Source organism: Balaenoptera borealis, assembly GCF_965194805.1.
Source record: "Balaenoptera borealis genome assembly, chromosome: 5".
Lineage (NCBI taxonomy): Eukaryota > Metazoa > Chordata > Mammalia > Artiodactyla > Balaenopteridae > Balaenoptera > Balaenoptera borealis.
In genome coordinates, this window is record NC_138862.1 from 389,202 (window position 1) to 407,152 (window position 17,951).

At 53.0% G+C, this 17,951-nt stretch overlaps 1 protein-coding gene across 1 annotated transcript in view; it reads right to left on the bottom strand.

The window, feature by feature from the left end:
• Positions 1-1,155: 1,155 nt before the first annotated feature.
• Positions 1,156-17,951, bottom strand: part of PCNT (pericentrin) — a gene marked incomplete at its 5' end in the record, with an annotated part of 84,684 nt that continues 67,888 nt past the window's right edge. Inside the window, 9 exons of the mRNA XM_082392574.1 lie at positions 1,156-7,359; positions 7,792-7,919; positions 9,618-9,741; positions 11,040-11,116; positions 12,531-12,763; positions 13,640-13,747; positions 15,737-15,916; positions 16,624-16,726; positions 17,511-17,731. Of these exons, the coding sequence (XP_082248700.1) occupies positions 7,316-7,359; positions 7,792-7,919; positions 9,618-9,741; positions 11,040-11,116; positions 12,531-12,763; positions 13,640-13,747; positions 15,737-15,916; positions 16,624-16,726; positions 17,511-17,731 (1,218 nt within the window). The 3' untranslated portion in view covers positions 1,156-7,315. The remainder of the gene's footprint in view (positions 7,360-7,791; positions 7,920-9,617; positions 9,742-11,039; positions 11,117-12,530; positions 12,764-13,639; positions 13,748-15,736; positions 15,917-16,623; positions 16,727-17,510; positions 17,732-17,951) is intronic.

Sequence of the window (17,951 nt, forward strand, 5' to 3'; positions counted from 1 at the left end):
CATGATGGGTACAAGAACAGAGGGACCAAAGTAATGAGGTTGGAGGCTACTTGTGGGCCCAAAGCTGATCTAACCACTAGCTGACACTGAAGGTCTAACCTGCCAGCGGGAGACCAACGCTGAGCTCTGAATGTGGCTCCTTCCACTGAGAAGGTCAACCAGCCAAGTTTGCTGTATTGGAACTCTTCCATCCTGGAAGGGCCAGGAGTTTGTTTTCACAGAAATAGATTCATATTCCATATATAGGCTCGACTTCCTGCCCACAAGTGTCAGCCAACAGGGCCTTATGGAGTGGTAGTTCCTCTGGCACAGGATCCCATGTGGCATCATATCAAACGTGGGATTCACTTTATGGCAAAGGAAGTGCACAGCACGGAGTGCAATGGCCACGGGATCTGCTGCCTGACAGAGCACGGGGACAGTCAGCTAAAGGGACAGCTCAAGTGCCAAGCTGGAGGTAATGTTCTGCAAAGATGGGGTGCCATTCAAGACCTATACATGGCACTGTGTTCCCAACAAGAAAGATACCTGAATCTGAAGCCCAAGGGGTGGAAACAGGAGTGGTCCCACTTAACCAACACCCCCAACGATCCACTGGGGAACTTTGTGCTTCCCGTCCTCCCAAGTTTAGATTCTGCAGGGTTAGAGGTCCTGGTCCCCAAAAGGGACGCTCCCCGGGGACCACACCAAGTGTTCCATTGGATTATAAACTATGGATGTCGTCTGGGAACCTTGGGTTCCTGCGTCTAGGAACCAGCAGGTGAACGGAGGAGTCACTGTCTTGGTGATAGAGAGGGTAGGGCTACTCCTACACAACGGGGAAGAATGTGTAGAACCTGAGTGGCCCACATGGGTGCGGCTCGGTACTCCTTTGTTTATCTGCGATTGAGAAACTAGAGATTCCAACTTGCGCACGCAGTGGAAGAGTCTGCCTCTTGATTTTCAGACCCCTGCAGTCTGGCTGTAAGGGAAGTACGTGATACACGTGCTCCTAGTTTAAGGCATACACCAGTTTGCAACATTGCGTCCAACTTGAAAGACTGATTTCCAGGCTGGCGCTGATAGAGAGCCTTCAGCCAGCTGATGGGACACACGATGTTGGTTCATAAACTGGCCCCTGTACATGAGGGCAAGGAGAGACCAAAGAGACACAGACACTCCAGATCAGCAGGTTTAATAAGCAGGGAACTCACGAGGTTTGTCCTGGCGGCCAGAAGACGAATAGATCTCCGCACCCCACCACCAGAATCTTAAAAGCTTATACAGAGGCCTTGACTGGGTTCAGTCATGCACACCTTCCAGATGGTCTCCACACCACCTTGCTCTCTCAAGGCTGCATCCTTGGGGCAGCTGCCAGTGCGGGGAGGGCAAGCGCAACGCACAACCCAAGGATGGGGAGGGGGTGGGGAGCCTCTGATGGCCCAGGGCCAGCTCACAGGTCAACCAGCGGTCATGTCCTCTCGAAGACCTCCTCCAGCATGGTAAGACCAGTGGATTCTACGTGTGAACCCATCCTGCACTTTCATCGCTTTAAAATAATGCCTGCTGCTAAGAGGCAGTGTCATGCAGAGCTACAGCAACGAACAAGACGTCTCCAAGGGCACAGAGAGTGGTGTTGGCAGATGCGCTGCAGACAGGGAAGCCAAAGTCGCACCTGGAGTGTGTCTATTCCTGGCGGGACCAACCACTGCGTCCTCTGTGATGGAGGAACCAGCTCACCACATCAAGGTCTCAGCCCTGGCCTCTGCGGTTGGCGGTTCAGGCACTGAGAAGTGGGAGAAGCCAGGAAGCCTTGGTGAGAGGAGGTCTTGTTGCTGAACCAGTGCAAGTCTCTTTCCTGCCACCTAAGGAGAGAGGCTGAGTGACACCCACGAGCAAGTCATCCCGTCCACTGGACTGCACTTGCGCAGTGGGTGCCCTGAGGGAGGAAGGTCTTCTCACATACCCGTCCTGTAGATGACCTTGATACCACTTTGCAATCTTTCTGCCGTCAAGTACTGACCAGCTGGACAGTCAATTACCCATAAGAATGCTTATGGATCAGGAATCCAGGTCAGCTCTCTTTCCATATGGAATGGAGCACCAATGTACTATCCGAAGTTTGCCAACTGGAACTCTTCCAAATCCCATAAGCTGCGTGTGTGTGGCAACTGTCTACTTCTGGCTGAGGCCAGCACACTGTGCAGATCCAGCTGCAGAACAAGCTTGTGCTTCTTCCTGTTCTGCCAACTGGTCATAGGGAACGTCCCAGAAGACCACAGACGTGGCTGAGACAGTGAAACAGAAGATTCAGCACCATGAGTCTGACTACCGACCACATCATTTACGTACGCCTTCTGGATCTTTTCATGCCCAGCTGTGTGTACCTGTGATGGACAAAACTCCTACGCTGAAATCCTGCCCACAGTGGGATGGCATTGGGACGTAGAAGCTCTGGGAAGCAGATGAGTCTGTGAGAGCGGAGCCCTCCCTTACGGATGGGATTAGTGCCCTTAAAAGAGACACAAGTGCTTGCTCCCCCTCTGTGTTCTCCACCATGTAAAGATACAAGGAATAATCAGCTGTCTGCAACCCAGGAGAGGCCCTCACGAGAAGCCCACCCTGCCGGCCCCCGGATCTTGAACTTCCAGCTTCCAGACCTGTGAGACACACATTTCTGTTGGTTATAAGCCACCCAGTTTATGGCACTTCGTTATAGCAGCCCAAGCTAAGACGATACTGTTTCTGGTTCTCAATGGAATGCTGCTGTTTACATCCAGTTTCATTATTTGTTGTACTTCTCTGGCTACTTTGGGATAAACTCTTGATATGGGTCCAGAAGTGATGGCATCTGTCCCAGGTGCAATCATGAAAGGTTTTACATTTAGGCTCCCTTATCATTTTTTTCTCAATACCAATTAGATGATGAATTCGATTTCAACTGGCAGGGACAACTTCCCTACCTTACCTTAGGGTCTTTGTTTAGACATCATAATAATATCATTTTGATGCATTAAAGACATCATGGTAATTGGTCCTAATGAGCAGGAAGAAGTACCCTAGATGCCTTGGATGGTGAGAACTAAATTCCATGAAAAATCAGTGGTCTGTGGACTATCATGGTCTCCCTTCCAAAGTGAAAGACAAGCAGCTGCACCTTGCACTGCCCACAACTAAGGAAAGGCCCAGGCTTGGCGTGTGTGGACTTTGATATGACCACGTCTGGGTGTGCTGCTCCCACCTACTGACTGAGGAAGCTGTAGGCTGTTGGTTTCACGAGACCTGGACAAGGACCTGCAGCTCTGATACTCAGGACAAGTTTGTAGCTGGCCAGGCAGAAGTGTGGACAGCCTGGGGGCTCCACTGATGGCCGCTGTCTAACGTGGCTGTCTTCTGGGACTGAGTCCTTTTTTTTTTTTTTTAATTAATTAATTTATTTATTTATTTTTGGCTGAGTTGGGTCTTTGTTGCTGCCCGTGGGCTTTCTCTAGTTGCGGCAAATGGGGGCTACTCTTCGTTGCGGTGCACGGGCTTCTCATTGCAGTGGCTTCTCTTGTTGCGGAGCACGGGCTCTAGGCATGCGGGCTTCAGTAGTTGTGGCTCGTGGGCTCAGTAGTTGTGGCTCGCAGGCTCTAGAGTGCAGGCTCAGTAGTTGTGGCTCACGGGCTTAGTTGCTCTGCAGCATGTGGGATCTTCCCGGACCAGGGCTTGAACCCGTGTCCCCTGCATTGGCAGGCGGATTCTTAACCACTGCGCCACCAGGGAAGCCCCTGGGACTGAGTCCTTAACGTAAAGTTTCTGTGCTGACCCCAGGTAGTGTCAGAATTGAACTGTAGGACACTCGGGTGGTGATGGAGAGGAGGTGGTGAATGATGAGATAAGACTCAAGCAGGTCAGGAAGGCAAAAGTAAACCCCATGAACAGATGGCTAGGGTTCCCATGAAATTTCTCCCTCTGAGTTGTCCTTGTGCCCTGTCTACTCCTGTTGTGCGTATGGACTTGCTGTCCCTGCCCAGAACCCATCTGGGGACTGCCCAAATTACTCACCATCGCTGCTTCTGACCAGAAAACTCCTCTCATAGCAAAAGTGCGGCACTAGGCTTACGACCATGGGATTCCCTGACGTCAACCCAGAAGCAGCTCAGCTACCGACAGTGGGAAGGCTGCCCTACTGCAGACCCACTTATGGCCATTTCTCCCACAGCCAGAATCCATCAGCCTGGGGCCATCGGAAGATGGGAAGTGCCCCTCTTACTGCTACGCCAGATAACCCTGGAGGAATTTTTGCTTTCCATCCTATGACTCTGGGCTCTGCTGTCCCGGGGGTGCGGGGAGGCTGCTGCCACCGGTGACAGTGGTCCCCCTCTGAACCAGCAGGGATGGGGGTTCCTGCATCGGCTGGTGGGACTGATCCCAATTACTGAGGGGGAGCCTGGAGGCCGGCACAACTCGAGGACAGTAAAACCTGTATCTGTACCTGACGTCTTCACTGGGCACCTCCTCGTACTTGGTACTTCCAGGTTCAACTGTAAAAGAAGGAAAGGAAGTCCTCCAAAAACAAAACTGTTAAGGTCTCAAATCTTTCAGAAAGGACAGTGAGGCCCAGAAAACCAGGCCTACATGGTAGAAGGAAGACTCGTTGAAACAGGGGCGCAGCCCTGTTTAATGCTTGCTCTGGACGTCTCCTCCTCACCTCCCCCACTTTACACGACATGCTGGGTGTGTTAACTACACCGATTAGCAAAGGGCAGACCCAGCACCGAGGGAGGAGTCCGGCATTACCTGGAGAGCCTGCATTACTGAGATACGATACCTCGTGGGCCTTCCTTGGTAGGAAGAATGCTTGCCCCGCATCAGGCAGGTGCATTTTGGTAACTAAGTATGGGTGGGTGAGAACGCATTCTTCGTAGCCAAAGGGTCACCTGCCAGTGTGCTTTCAGATCAATTCGTCTGCTCTGCACAAGGTGCCGACTTCTGCAAGGAACTGTCCCAGGCTCCCCTGTCTAGTTTGGCGAACAGGAGGGCAGGAGGAGAAAGATGGGCGTCTCTCTCCCTTCCACAGTGATGCGGATGCATCTCCCCTGAGGGGTCAGCTCCTGCAGGAGGGGCTCTGTCCCTGTGTCCCAGTAACCGTTCTGCTGACCCGCCAGCCCCAGGGAAAGGGCTCCTCCGTCATCACAGTGATCAAATGCTTGTACTGGATTCCCTTAGCTGGAAAGCCTAGCGTGGTTATGTTCTCCCACCTGGGCTGACACAGTGTCCTGTAGTTGATTAAGACGTACTGGGTCAGACTTCAGTTTGGTCATGACACTTTTTTCATCTTTCATTATGAAAATTTTCAAAAAATAAATAACCATATGCTAACTAGATTCAATCTAGACTCAATATTTTTAAAAGATTTTGCATGTTTACTTAATCCATATATGTGTACTCTTTTTCTAACGGAACCATTTCAAAGTAAATTGCATTTGTTACGGCTCCTTTTTCTTAAAAAATTCAGCATACAGCTCCTAAGAAAAGCAGCCTTCTCTCATATAACCATGACCACACCTAAGAAAATTAACACAAATTCCCCTAAAACCTGCTATCCAGTACATACTCAAATTTACCCCGTTACCCCCCAAAATGACTTTATAGCTGCTTCCCCCAATGCAGGAGCTAATTACATTCTGCACGTGCATTTGGTTATGTCCCCTCAGTTTCTTTTGACGTAAAACAGGCCCCTCACTCTTGTTTTCTGAGTAACGTTGTCTATTTGATGCAACCAGGCCAGTCACTTACAGAACATCCCTTGTGTCTCTCTCCTCGTCGTTCTGTGTCACTTGTCCCTCCATCTGTAAACTGGGGGAGACTGTGCATCTCACACGGCATCGTGCCGGGCCTGCCATGAGCTGGGGTCACAGTGGACACTCCCAGGCCCCTACACTGTGAAAGTGGAACTTCGCCTTGGTTTTAGGACTTGTTGATGAACCCACCGTGAACTGATTATTTCGCTGGGAGCAGAATTGGTGGTTCTCTAATTGTATTGCTCCCTCTATATTAATTAGCTGGGTGCTTTACCGTGAAGAAGAATTTCCCTCATCAGCAGGTATGACCTGTGTTCTTCCACGAAAGGAGGGTGAATGTCTCTTTCTTTTTAATTATTAACCCCCATGGTAACAAGTTGCTGTGATGGTTATGTCCACTGGTGGCTTTAAATGGGCCCTCCCTCCCTCATTAGCTTAACATGGATGACATGGATATTTATTTATTCAGTATTTGATCATCAATTTCAAACGTCATTCTTCTCTAAAGTGAAGAGACATTTCTTGGATTCCTGCTCCTGGGGCTGGTCAAGATTTCGCTTCAATAACATCAAGCAGAAGAACACAGGACTCAGTGGAAAAGGTGGGAAGATTGTAAAACGGTGACCTTATGGCAGTGTTGGCTAAGAAGGGGAAAATGCAGACATGCACTGGAAAGAAAAATCTAAAATAAGTAAGCAAACATCTAAATAAGTCTAAAATCTAAAAATCGAAAATAAGTAAGTAGTGATTAGGAAAAAGTTGTTTTATATTAAAACCAAGCCCAGCAGAATAAATGTCATGTTCAAAGGTCCTAGAAACACACTGAGATACTTATAAACATACCTTTACAACAGACGTTTGGGTAAAGGACACTGGCTAGATACCACCACCAGGTACAGACGAGCACGAGTAAAACATAAAAAGATCATAATCATGAGAAATAAATATGTAGTGACAGCATCTGACAGAAAAAAAATAAGAAACCAAGCAAGATGAATCAATAGGCATGTGGCTATTTGTCTTACTAGTGCTTTAAGTTCCACTGAAAATTTCTGACTTACAGAAGTTCAATATAAATTCTAAGTCTATGTTTTATTTTTTTGCCTGTGATAAAAGCAGACTGGATAAAACAAGAAAAAAAAAACACAGGGCTATTCACAAACACACCGGGGCTTTAATTTTATTCTTTTTGTTTTTTTGTGTGTTTTTGTTTTAAACCAAGTTTCCAGCTGTACACTTTAGAAAATAAACAACAGGAAGCCATCCTCTGCTTACCCTTCGTGGGCGGGCAGGGAGGATCGACCAACAGAGAACCGGGCAGATGCCCGTCACTCATGAGCACACAGCTACCTCATCAAGGTAAGAAGCTAAGATGTGCTGAAATCAGATAGAAAATACTCCACTTGGCTTTGCAGCAAAGCGTAAGGGCGAGAGCATCTAACTGACGACACCGGGGCTGGCGCTCAGCACCACTCAGCACACCCACCACATCACAAGCTCCCACAGGAAATCAAACCTCTTCCTCAAATACAATTGTCACAGGACTTTATTCACTGTTTACTCTTCTGGCAGCAGGACTTCTCTGAAGCAGAATCTAAACACAAGTAGAAATGAGGAAGCAATTTGTTAGAAGGCTTCACATCTTCTAAGAAGAATTTCACAGTTTCGAAACACTATCACTGAATTAACCTTATTTTTGGTAAAAATAAGAATAGCAATTAAGATACGTAGTGGTTTACATTATGAAAGTTGAGAAACGCTGGACAAACGACATCCTGTAAACACGGTCTTCATGGTCGCTGTGAGTCTGAGACACCGTGATCCCCACACTGTGCGTCCTTCACACCCACCCCCGGGTGTCTCCACTCACAACCCTCCTTCTGATACTATTAATGATGGCTGATCAGCAGGACTGAAACTAACAAGAGTGACTAAGCTGGACCCCAGTGACTAAGCCGTCTCCTCTCCAGGACTGAACACTCCTGGGTCACTCAGATCACGTCAGAAGACAGAGGACTTTCATTACCTGGTGGTACGTCTCCCAGTCTTTGCTGGATCATTTCTAAATGGTGAATGTATTCCGTCAAGGAATGTTCCGGATCTTGAGAAGCAGTCAGGGATCTTTCTGATCTGGGATTTTCGGATGGATTGCATCTTCAAACATACAAACCAACAAACAAACAGAGTTGAACTCAGCAGACGGTCTGAATGCAGCCAGTGCGGAGGGGCAGTGGAGTTGGGCCTGCTGACCAGACACTCGTGGGAAATGGGGTAAACTAGGAGGTTGTTACCTTCCTATATTTTCTTTACCACAGCGGAAAAAAGAGTAAGGTTTTTTTAAGAAGTGCTACACAGTGCTTTAAAACTAACTTCTTTACAACGTCTCCAAATTAAAACAACTAAAAACTACTGTATATTACTTAATTCACTAAATCTTCACATATGAGTCTATCATCCCCACCGGATTCTGCCCAGCATCCCTCACAGGGGTCCCTGCCTCCTGGCCTCCAGCTGGGCCCAGGGAGCCCCGTCTGCCTCACTGCTCACTTCCTCTCCAGGGCAGGGAGCGTCTTACCCGTGCGCCATCCACAAAATAGAGGCCTTGGCCACCACCTACTCCTTCAAAGGTATCACCCACTCGGGCATGGGCGAGCCACAGCCAGACCGAGAACCCTTGCCTGCCCTCCCCGAATAGAACCGGGCTTCTGGGCCCTCACGGACTCACACTGCTGCACTCCCTGCCTGGCTCTGCGACCAAAACTTTCAGAACACGTTTCTGTGAGGAGCCACACACGCTGGTGGGTTCCCATCGGCAGAGATGCAGGGTGAGTGGGGACACAGCCTTGCGCACGGCGGTGCCGCCCACGCTCATCGGTCTGGCCTCCCCCGTCAGGGCAGTTACGCCCGAGATCGTCACACTCTTAACAAGCAGCTCATACGGAGGTCTCATCACCAACCGGAAACCATGGAGCGAGAGAGCAAACGTGAGCATTTTATCCCTGCTGGTCCGATGTCAGAGGTGGATGACACGTTCTGCTCTGACAAGCTCGTTTTAGAACCCCGGGAAAGCACGCACAGAGAGAGCAGACGACATGCCTGCACGAGCCGTCACATGTGTGTGACAAATACCACAGACACAAACTGAGCTTTCTATTCACTTCACGGGTAGGTTCCAAATACTGGAGGAGTCATAGTCGAATGAATTAAATAAATGACTCGTAATCATATTCGAGAATTTGAATAGATTATTATTTGTGTTTCAGTCTGGAGAAATGGAAATGGAAATCACATCTCTCACAAGCAGCACTTGGATAAGAAATCTCATGGTCAGGAAAATGGGCTGCAAACCGTGATGAAGGTACCCAGGGCCTCAGAACGTGACAGTTACAGCCATCAGGGAAACCTTTCTTCACTTGAATTTTTAAACAAAATTCTATGCTACAATTTATCCACAAGGCCTCTTAATTATGTTTTTAATTGAAAACAGTTTTTTCCCCAAATAACCGATGAATGTTTAACATTATCACTGTAACATTGCAATTGCCAAGTAAGTTGTAAGTATAAAAACACATTACGTGTGCAAAAAAACCCCCAATCCCAAAGAAAAAGATTAAGTAAAGCTAACACCACGGCCTTGCATGTATGTGTGTGTGTGTGTGTGTGTGTGTGTGTGTGTGTGCGTGTGGGGGGGGGGTCATGTGTGCCCAGGGGCCCTTCCATCACAGGCGGGGCTGGGCACCCGCACAAATCTGCCCAGGGACGCCTCCGCGCATGGCCCTGTCTCTGCAGACGGGGCCCCTGCTGATGGCTACAACCCTGCAGTGGAAAAGCAGCTGAGGCACCACCGCTCACCTTTCCCTCCTGCGTGGGGACGCTTTTGGCACAGGGCCCCTGGCGTGGCTGGAAGACATGTCCCGGGTTGGTGGGGATTCGCGGGTGTCGGGTGGAGACTGCTGCCGCCGTGGCACGAGGAGTCCTTCCCCCAGAATTATTTAGCAACGAAGGGATTAAGAAAAGAAAAGAATGCATTTTAGTAGGGAGGTCCATCCACCAAAATTTAAAATTTACAAGCTTTTAAGAGTCTGCATGGCAACTTCAAAACGTTTAAAAAGTACTCGTTGTAAAAACTGTATTAAAAAAATCTCTAGAAGAAACCTGAGTTGTTTGTTTGTTTGTTTTTTAAATGTATGTATTTATTTATTTATTTGGCTGCGTTGGGTCTTTGTTGCTGCGCGTGGGCTTTCTCTAGTTGCGGCGAGCGGGGCTACTCTTCGTTGCGGTGCGCGGGCTTCTCGTTGCGGTGGCTTCTCTTGTTGTGGAGCACGGGCTCTAGGCGTGCAGACTTCAGTAGTTGTGGCTCACGGGCTCTAGAGCACAGGCTCAGTAGTTGTGGCACACAGGCCCAGCTGCTCCGCGGCATGTGGGATCTTCCCACACCAGGGCTCGAACCCGCGTCCCCTGCATTGTCAGGCGGATTCCTTAACCACTGTGCCACCAGGGAAGTCTGAAACCTGAGTTCTGAGCACCTGCATTTCATTCCTGCAAGGCCAACCCTGACCCCCGTGTCTGTGTGGGCAGCGCCCTGGAGGGGCGCTCAGCACCCTGATGGAGTGAGCAGGGCGCCACGTGGGCCTGGGGTGGGTCTCCTGCACCCAGCTCTGAGGAGTGGTAAGGGCAGAAACCCCAGCGACCACCAGGTGCAGCTGGGGGGCAGGGGGTGTGGGGGGACCTCCTGAAGAACCTCGAAGCCAGCTGATTCCGAGACGTAAGGATTCACACGTGGAAATCAAAGGGGACTGGCACCGCCAGGGAAGCCCAGTGGCCATGAAGGGCGCTGCCCACTGCAGCTCCCCCAGGCAGCCCGGCTACACCTGGGCAGCGGCCCGTCAGATGGGGCAGTGGACAACCGCAGACTGGACGGGACTGAGCCAGAGGAGGCAGTGGTGCTCCCAGGGGATGTGCACACTGTGAAGTAGAACTTCACTCCATTTGGGAGAATAAAAAAGACTTTTTATTGAAAATAAGCTATTGGTTGATACATTTAGCATTTCTGTATTGTTCAGTCATTATTACGCTCCTCTGAACCACTTTTATTCATCAACATTAACTGCATAAACTTGTGCTTGTTCCCAAAATAAAAACCACTTTCCTTCAAAAACCCTTTGCGCCTCCTGACAAGCGCACTGGCTGAATTACTGGTTTCTTATTGTGCTTTGCGATCTCCCACCAGGCGGGCACTGAAGAAGCCCGTGGGTGGGGTGGCAAGGGGGGTACCTGGGCGGGGTGCTCGGCCCGGCGCTAGGGCTCCTCTGCAATCTACTTGTTGCCATTTCTTAACCAAAAAGCGTAACCTACAAAAAAAGATAGAAAACATTGAAAACTAGAGCAAAACAGGAGTGAAAAGAACCAAGAAAATCCAGACGTGACCGGACCATGGAGTGAGAGCACGGCCCTCCACCCGGGCAGCCGCCAGCACCTTCCCGGCCCCGCCCCCGGCCCCTGGGCCCCCAGGCCCCCGACCCTGCCCCTCCACTCCCAGACCCGCCAGCTGGGGTCTGTCTGGTTCACCGCACTCCCTTCCGTCGCTAACGCACTTGACGGGCCCTGGACAGCTGGGGGAAATGGAGACCCTCGCCCTCCACGTGGTGACGGGAGGTGCAGCGGTGTTGGGGCCCCTAGACCCCTCTCCTCGACGGCCCCCAGCAGCTCCCTCACAGCACTGCTGCCTCTGAGACCCAAGGCCCAGGAGGTACCTCCGCTTCGCGTTGGTGGAAAGACGGAGGCAGGGTTTGGGGCTCTCCCCCCGCCCCCCAACCCAGCATCTGACGTACTTCCTGGCACGGGGCACGTTCTCCGAAAATACAGAGCAGATGGACGGACGGACGGACGGACAGAGTGACAGGCAGGTGGGAGGACAGTCTGTGGTCTGGAGAACTCAGAGGGAGGGAGGGCGGGCGCTAAGTGCCCAGAGGCCGGGGGAGGCCTCCACCCCACGGGGACTCCTGGCAAGTGTGCGGCTGGACCGTGTGCGGTGCTGGGTCTCTGAGGGCAATGGGACCCACACTGCCTTTTGTGGTGCAGTCCAGGGAAAGGCCAAGGGGGCCCAGCCCACCCTGCTGTGCCTGGTCCCGCAAACGGAGGTGAGCGCGGCCCAGAAAAGGCACCTCCGTGGGCACCAGAGCAGACACAGTGGCACAATTCTTAGTGGGACAAACGTTTTTAGAAATACAGCAGATTTTAAAATTATAAAATAAAACAGATTTTCATCACTGTTAATTCTGAAATAGTCAGAAGTCCCTATCACACCAGGGAGTCCACCCGTACCCCAAAGTGGCGCCCTGCATGCATAATGGCTGGAGCTGGGCTGGGCTGGGCCAGGCGGACACTTAGGGGTCAGGTGTACCTCCCTGCTGGGGGGCCCGCAGCGTGTCCTCCTGTGCACATGGCGCCCTTTATGAAACACAGATTTGACTAAAATATAAGAAACTGAAACACGAAGAAGTGAAATGCAGTTTTAAGCTCGATCAGACATGTCTGTCATCATAAGAATACCATTAAGGGGGAGGCTTTGTTTTACAATAAAAAGACAGCCTTAAACCCTTCCATCTTAGAAGGTGCAGTTCTACATAACGTGGTTTCCGGAAGACAAGGGTCGTCTATATTTTAAGGCCTCAAATATCATTGATCTTAAAAGAGGGAACAGCTGTAGCGTTTCAAAGACTAAACGACCCCAAAGCAGACAGGAGGCACGTGCCTCGGCGGTACCTTAAGACAGCGATCACCACCCTGACGGCAGTGCGGAATTTCGTAAAAGGGCGTGCCGCCACCGCTTTCTTATCTGCCTTGGAAGGAAATACTCCCAAGTGGGCGATCATGGAGAGTGTTTCTTGTTCAGAGTCCTGGAATCCACCAATCAACAGCAAAAGATACTTCTTTTGATAAATCAGGGCTTTTCTAAAGCTCTCTGCTCTCAGGTAATGCAGGTACAATTTTTCCATCTAAAAGAAAAAGAAAAACCAGTGAAACTTAACCACAGGACAAAGACATCCTTCTCACAAGTCTCCATAGCACACTTGTACCAGGTGCTTTAAAAAGAACCAGACTTCTTTCCTCAGCAAATTATCACAGCCGTCAGCTCCGCAGGACATCTATAACCAGCAACAATCTTGCAGTTCAGAGTTGGATCTTGTTTATCTGACAAAACACAGAGCACAGACGACCCTTCACCAGCATCAGAGGAGCCCCACGAGGGCCCAGGAATTGGACTACCAAGCACGGACAAAGCTGGGGGCAGGTGGGGGTTTCATCACAGGTCTGCAGGCATCGGGGGTCGGGGAGACCTGAGGTCACAGGCAGAGGTTGGTGTCCATATCCTAATACAGCTTTTCCCTCCAGAGAGACCCACAGCTTGGGCCTCACCATCAGAAGTGCTGACTGAGCTGTGGGCTCAAGGCTTTTTCCAGGCTGTGGACACTATCATCTGTAATTCAAGCACCAAGACTTTCACTCCTTAACCCAGGATTTTAGAAAGTACCACAGGCGCCGCAGAGGATCTCTAGGGCAGTGAAAATGCTCTGCATGACACCATTGTGGTGGACACTTGTCATCTTACACTTGTCAAACCCACAGAATGCATGGCCCCAAGAGCAGCCCGCACGTGGTGACAACGTGACGCTGTGGGTCTTTCGACTGCAACACACGCACTGCCTGGGGGGAAGTGGATGGTGGGGCAAAGGGTTCGGGAAATCTCCGTACCTTCCCCTCAATTTGGCTGTGAACCTAAAACTTGCCTAGAAACATAAATCTTAAACAAGTAAGAAGCAGCCATGAGACGGTGTGTGCACACCTAACACTGCCCATGGGCTTGGTCTTACCTTGGCATTGTAGGCGCCAGCCTCCGGCGCAGGCAGTGCTGGGTCTGGGTGTTGCGCTGAGCCCGGCGAGACCATCCTGTCCTGCCTCCATGCAGACCTGTCCGACCTCTGCAATGGCCACAGACAGCGTGTCTACACAGCTGCTCTCCCGGGACAGCATCTCAAGAAAGCTGGCTGAGGGCTTCCCTGGTGGCGCAGTGGTTAAGAATCCACCTGCCAGTGCAGGGGACACGGGTTCGAGACCTGGTCCGGGAAGATCCCACATGCTGTGGAGCAACTAAGCCCGTGCGCCACAACTACTGACTGCACCCTACAGCCCGCATGCCACAACTACTGAGCCCACATGCCACAACTACTGAAGCCCGCGCCTAGAGCCCGTGCTCCACAACAAGAGAAGCCACGGCAGTGAGAAGCCCGTGCACCACAATGAAGAGTAGCCCCCACTCGCTGCATCTAGAGAAAGCCCACGCGCAGCAACAAAGACACAACGCAGACAAAAAAATAAGGAAGGAGGGGAGGGAGGGAGGGAGGGAGGGGAAAAGAAAAGAAAAGAAAAGAAAAGAAAAGAAAAGAAAAGAAAAGAAAAGAAAAGAAAAGGGGCTGAGAGCACAGTGGTGACCGCTCCCAGGCCCGAGCCGCCCACATGCTGTGCCCACTGGACACGGGTGGGCTGGGGCAGGTGCCGGTCACCTGGGTCCCTCTCTTCAGCCTCTTCTCAGTGATGTCCCGGTTGTTACATGATTATTTTATTACACTCAAGGATGGTTACTACACACCGTTTACTGAAGTACAATTGTACAAAAGGTATATTTTTACTAAAAACAAAACCCTCACATTTGAGAAATCACCCTGAATTCAAAGCTTTAAGCCTATTAGACACCCCTGTCCTCCCTGGCCCTGGAAATGCTGCCCCTGGCAGATGCGGACACCCAGCTCTGTTGAAGCGCCATCGAGCCACGCACCCTGGACACCTCAGGAGGGGCCCACACCGCACAGAGGGGATGTCGTGACCAGGCCACGTGTGCCAACACTGGCCGCGTGGCCTGGACACCACGCTGTGCTGAGCGCCCCAGAGCTCCGGTGTGGACACACGAACAGAAGAAGGGCCCCACAGGGAGGGCCAAGGCTGCCGCCCACAGCGCACAGCCAGGACCGCCTGTCGCCGAGGCCAAGGCCAGCTCGGAGCACGCCCGGGGCCACGTGCTCAGCTGCCGCCAAGGCAGCCTGGCTGCACGGCCCACAGCTCAGGGCAGGACTCGGAAGAGGGAGGTGCCGAGCTGGGTGACCTCCCTGCTGGGGCAGAAGGAAGAGGCCACATTTCCCGGTTCTAACAGAGCCCGGTCTCTCCTGGGAAAAGACACTCTAGCAACAGGAGTCACCCCGACACAAAGGAGAAGACGCTCCAGTCTCTCCACCCTCAGCCTGCCTCTCGCTCGCTCATTACATTTATTTCCTGATTCATTACCTTCCAGGCGAAGGACAAAGCGTTCCAGGTGATGGTGCTTTAGTCCACCCCGGGCGCCCTCTGAACAAGGAGCCCCCAGGGGAGCAGGCGGCCGTGCTCGGCGCCAACGGCACCTCTCGCCTTTACAGCCCCTCCCGACGAGGAACAGGGCCACGGGTCTGCCGGCGGTTGGGCCCCACGAGCACAGGAGCCCCCTTAACCCCACAGCGCTTCGGACAGACAAAGCGGAACTGGACAGAACTGAGAAGACAGAGGTCCCGCTTGGGGACACACCACCGCCCTCTGGTGACTGCCAGCGGGACCTGCCCGGCCTTGACAGGGCACCCTGCCCAGGAGCACCAGAAACACCAAGCCCAGCACAAAGAACCTTCCGGAAGAGAAAACACTAGGCACGGATGGTCTCACTGGTGCATCTTAACAAACACTTAAGGAAGAGATGAATACCAGCTCTACACAATCTCTTCCAGAAAACAGGAGGGAACACGTCCCAGCTCATTTCATAAGGACAAGACCAAAGACAATGAAAAAAACCCTCCAGGTTAACATCCCTCATGAAGCCAGATTCAAAAACGTACGCCAAACATAAGCAAATCGAACCCAGCCTGCAGCCGCCGGGGCCCCAGGACGCGTACCCTGCGCGCGCAGCCCTCCGGCGGGGCCCTCGGGGCCCGCGGCGTCCTCTCCAGCCGGGACACGGCCCTGCACAGCTCCGCCCTCTCCCGCGTCACCGCGCTGAGTGCTCTGCTCAGGGACTCGCTGTCCTTCAGCAGGACGTCCACCAGCTCGACCTGCAGCTCCACCGTCGTCGTCTTCTTGAGGAGAAAACAAGGTCGGAAAATGTTTTGTTCAAAGCCGCTGCTCGTGGCTTTTACTGTGGGCTGTTCTCACGGATCACAGCTTTAAACGCATTTGGGGTTGGCGGGAAGCTCGCGGGGCTGGGCAGAGTCCATGTACGGGAAGGAGAGGGCAAAAGCCGTCCCGTCAGATCACATTTCCTCTCGCTCTCCTATGAAACAGGCTTTGCACGAAACCGGGCATGGACAGAGGGAGGCTGTCACAAAACACGAGCCCCTCCCTGTTCCGACGGCGCCACCGGCACAGGCAGGGCGCGACGGGTGGCGGGAGGAGCACGCTTATCCCTGAGGGTCCCCTGAACAGGCGTGTTCTTTCCAGGCCCCAGCGGGCGCAGGACACCGGCAGGGTCAGCTCTCCTGCTGCCCGCGCTGCATGCTGCTTCCACGACAGACGTCACGACGTCCTAACTGCCACGGACGTTTGCCGGGAATTCACAGCAGCAGTCAGGACTCCTGAAGCACCCCCGACGCTGCTGACGGGCAGCTCCTTTCCAGCCCAGAGCCTCAACACAAGTGCGTGAGCGGCAGATGGGCCGGGCCGTCGGCCACAGAGCGGGACAGACCAGCGCCCCCGTGGGCACCAGGAACAGTGCGTTGAGCCAACCACGCGACAGGCCGAGGTGGGAGGCAGGCCCGGCCACAGTGAACAAGAAAGCTGGTCTCACCCGACAGGAGCTGGTCGTGCCCAATTCAGACTTGAGCGTCTCCAGCGTGTGAAGCAAGGACGCCACTGCCTTCTCGTTTGACGATGTCCAGTCGCTGATGGTCCTGGAGAGGCACACGGACACTCAGAAGGGGCGTGTGGGTCCCGGGCGGCAGGCACTCCGCGTAGCGCCCGGGGAGCCCTGCGGTGACCGTGGCAGCCGGAAGGCGGCACGGCCTGGAAGCGGGCAGTCTGTGAAGCCCAGAAGCCTCCAGCCCCTGAGCACTGACCACGGACCACGGAGGCTCCCTCAGTGTGCCCACCTCCCCCGCTGCTCTCTGCCGGGACTCTGAGTCGGCTACTGAGGCGCTGTCCCTAAGCAAGACTTTGCTGCTCCATCAACTGCACCCAATCACAGACAGGAGAGCTGTACGGTCTGAGCTTCCGTGTGCTCAGAAAAGGGCAAATCAACGTTGGTTCCCGCCAAACAGCAGGGCCGTGGGTCCTCGACCAGGCAGACGCATCCCGGCCTCGTGGGCAGCCGGCCAGGGTGTCAGGCGAGGCAAACGCTGCACAGACACCGGGCACCAGCCCTGCCTTGGAGGACTCGGGTGGGAGGGGGGCTGGCCTCGGGCCGGACCCTCTGGGTGCTGAGCAAGGGTAAAGGGCCATGGAGAGACCTGATCTGAAAGACACCTGGATTTCCTGTCATATTAGAATGCAAAGACCACAACGCTGTCGTCATCTTTCAAGAGAATACTGCCCACGAAGTCATCCGCACACGTGGGGTGAGAAATAGAGTCCGTTTCATTAAAACCTGAACCCGAAATCAAAGACACGCCCCAAACTCAGAATTTTTCTCAACACGAAAGGTGCTGGGCACATGGCCGGGTCAGTCCCGAGACTCGCCTGTCCACCGTCTGGTTGATGAAGCTGGTCAGAAGCCCCGCGGCACAGAGCAGCTGCTGCCGCACCTTCTCCAGGCCCTGCTGCTGCTCCCGGGGGCGCTCGGGCTCCGAGTCTGGCTCCGGGCAGGGGCGCACGGCCTCCCTCGCCTGCAGCTCCCTCACCGTCCGCTGCAGCTGCTGGATCTTGTGCGCGTCCCGCTGGCGCCGCAGCTCTAACTCCCGCTGCCAGCAACGGCGAAAAACAGAAGCGAGCCTCACACACGGTCCAGGGTGGAGACCGCAGCCAGGAGCTCGGCCCCGGGCCCCGACCGACCAGCCCCCAACACGCTCCACACGGGGGATCCGGGCGCGATGCGGAGTCAGGGTCCCCCCACCCCAGGGATCCAGGACAGGGCCCGGGACGGGACGAGCCACAGCCCGAGCCCGGCCCCCCACCTCAGCA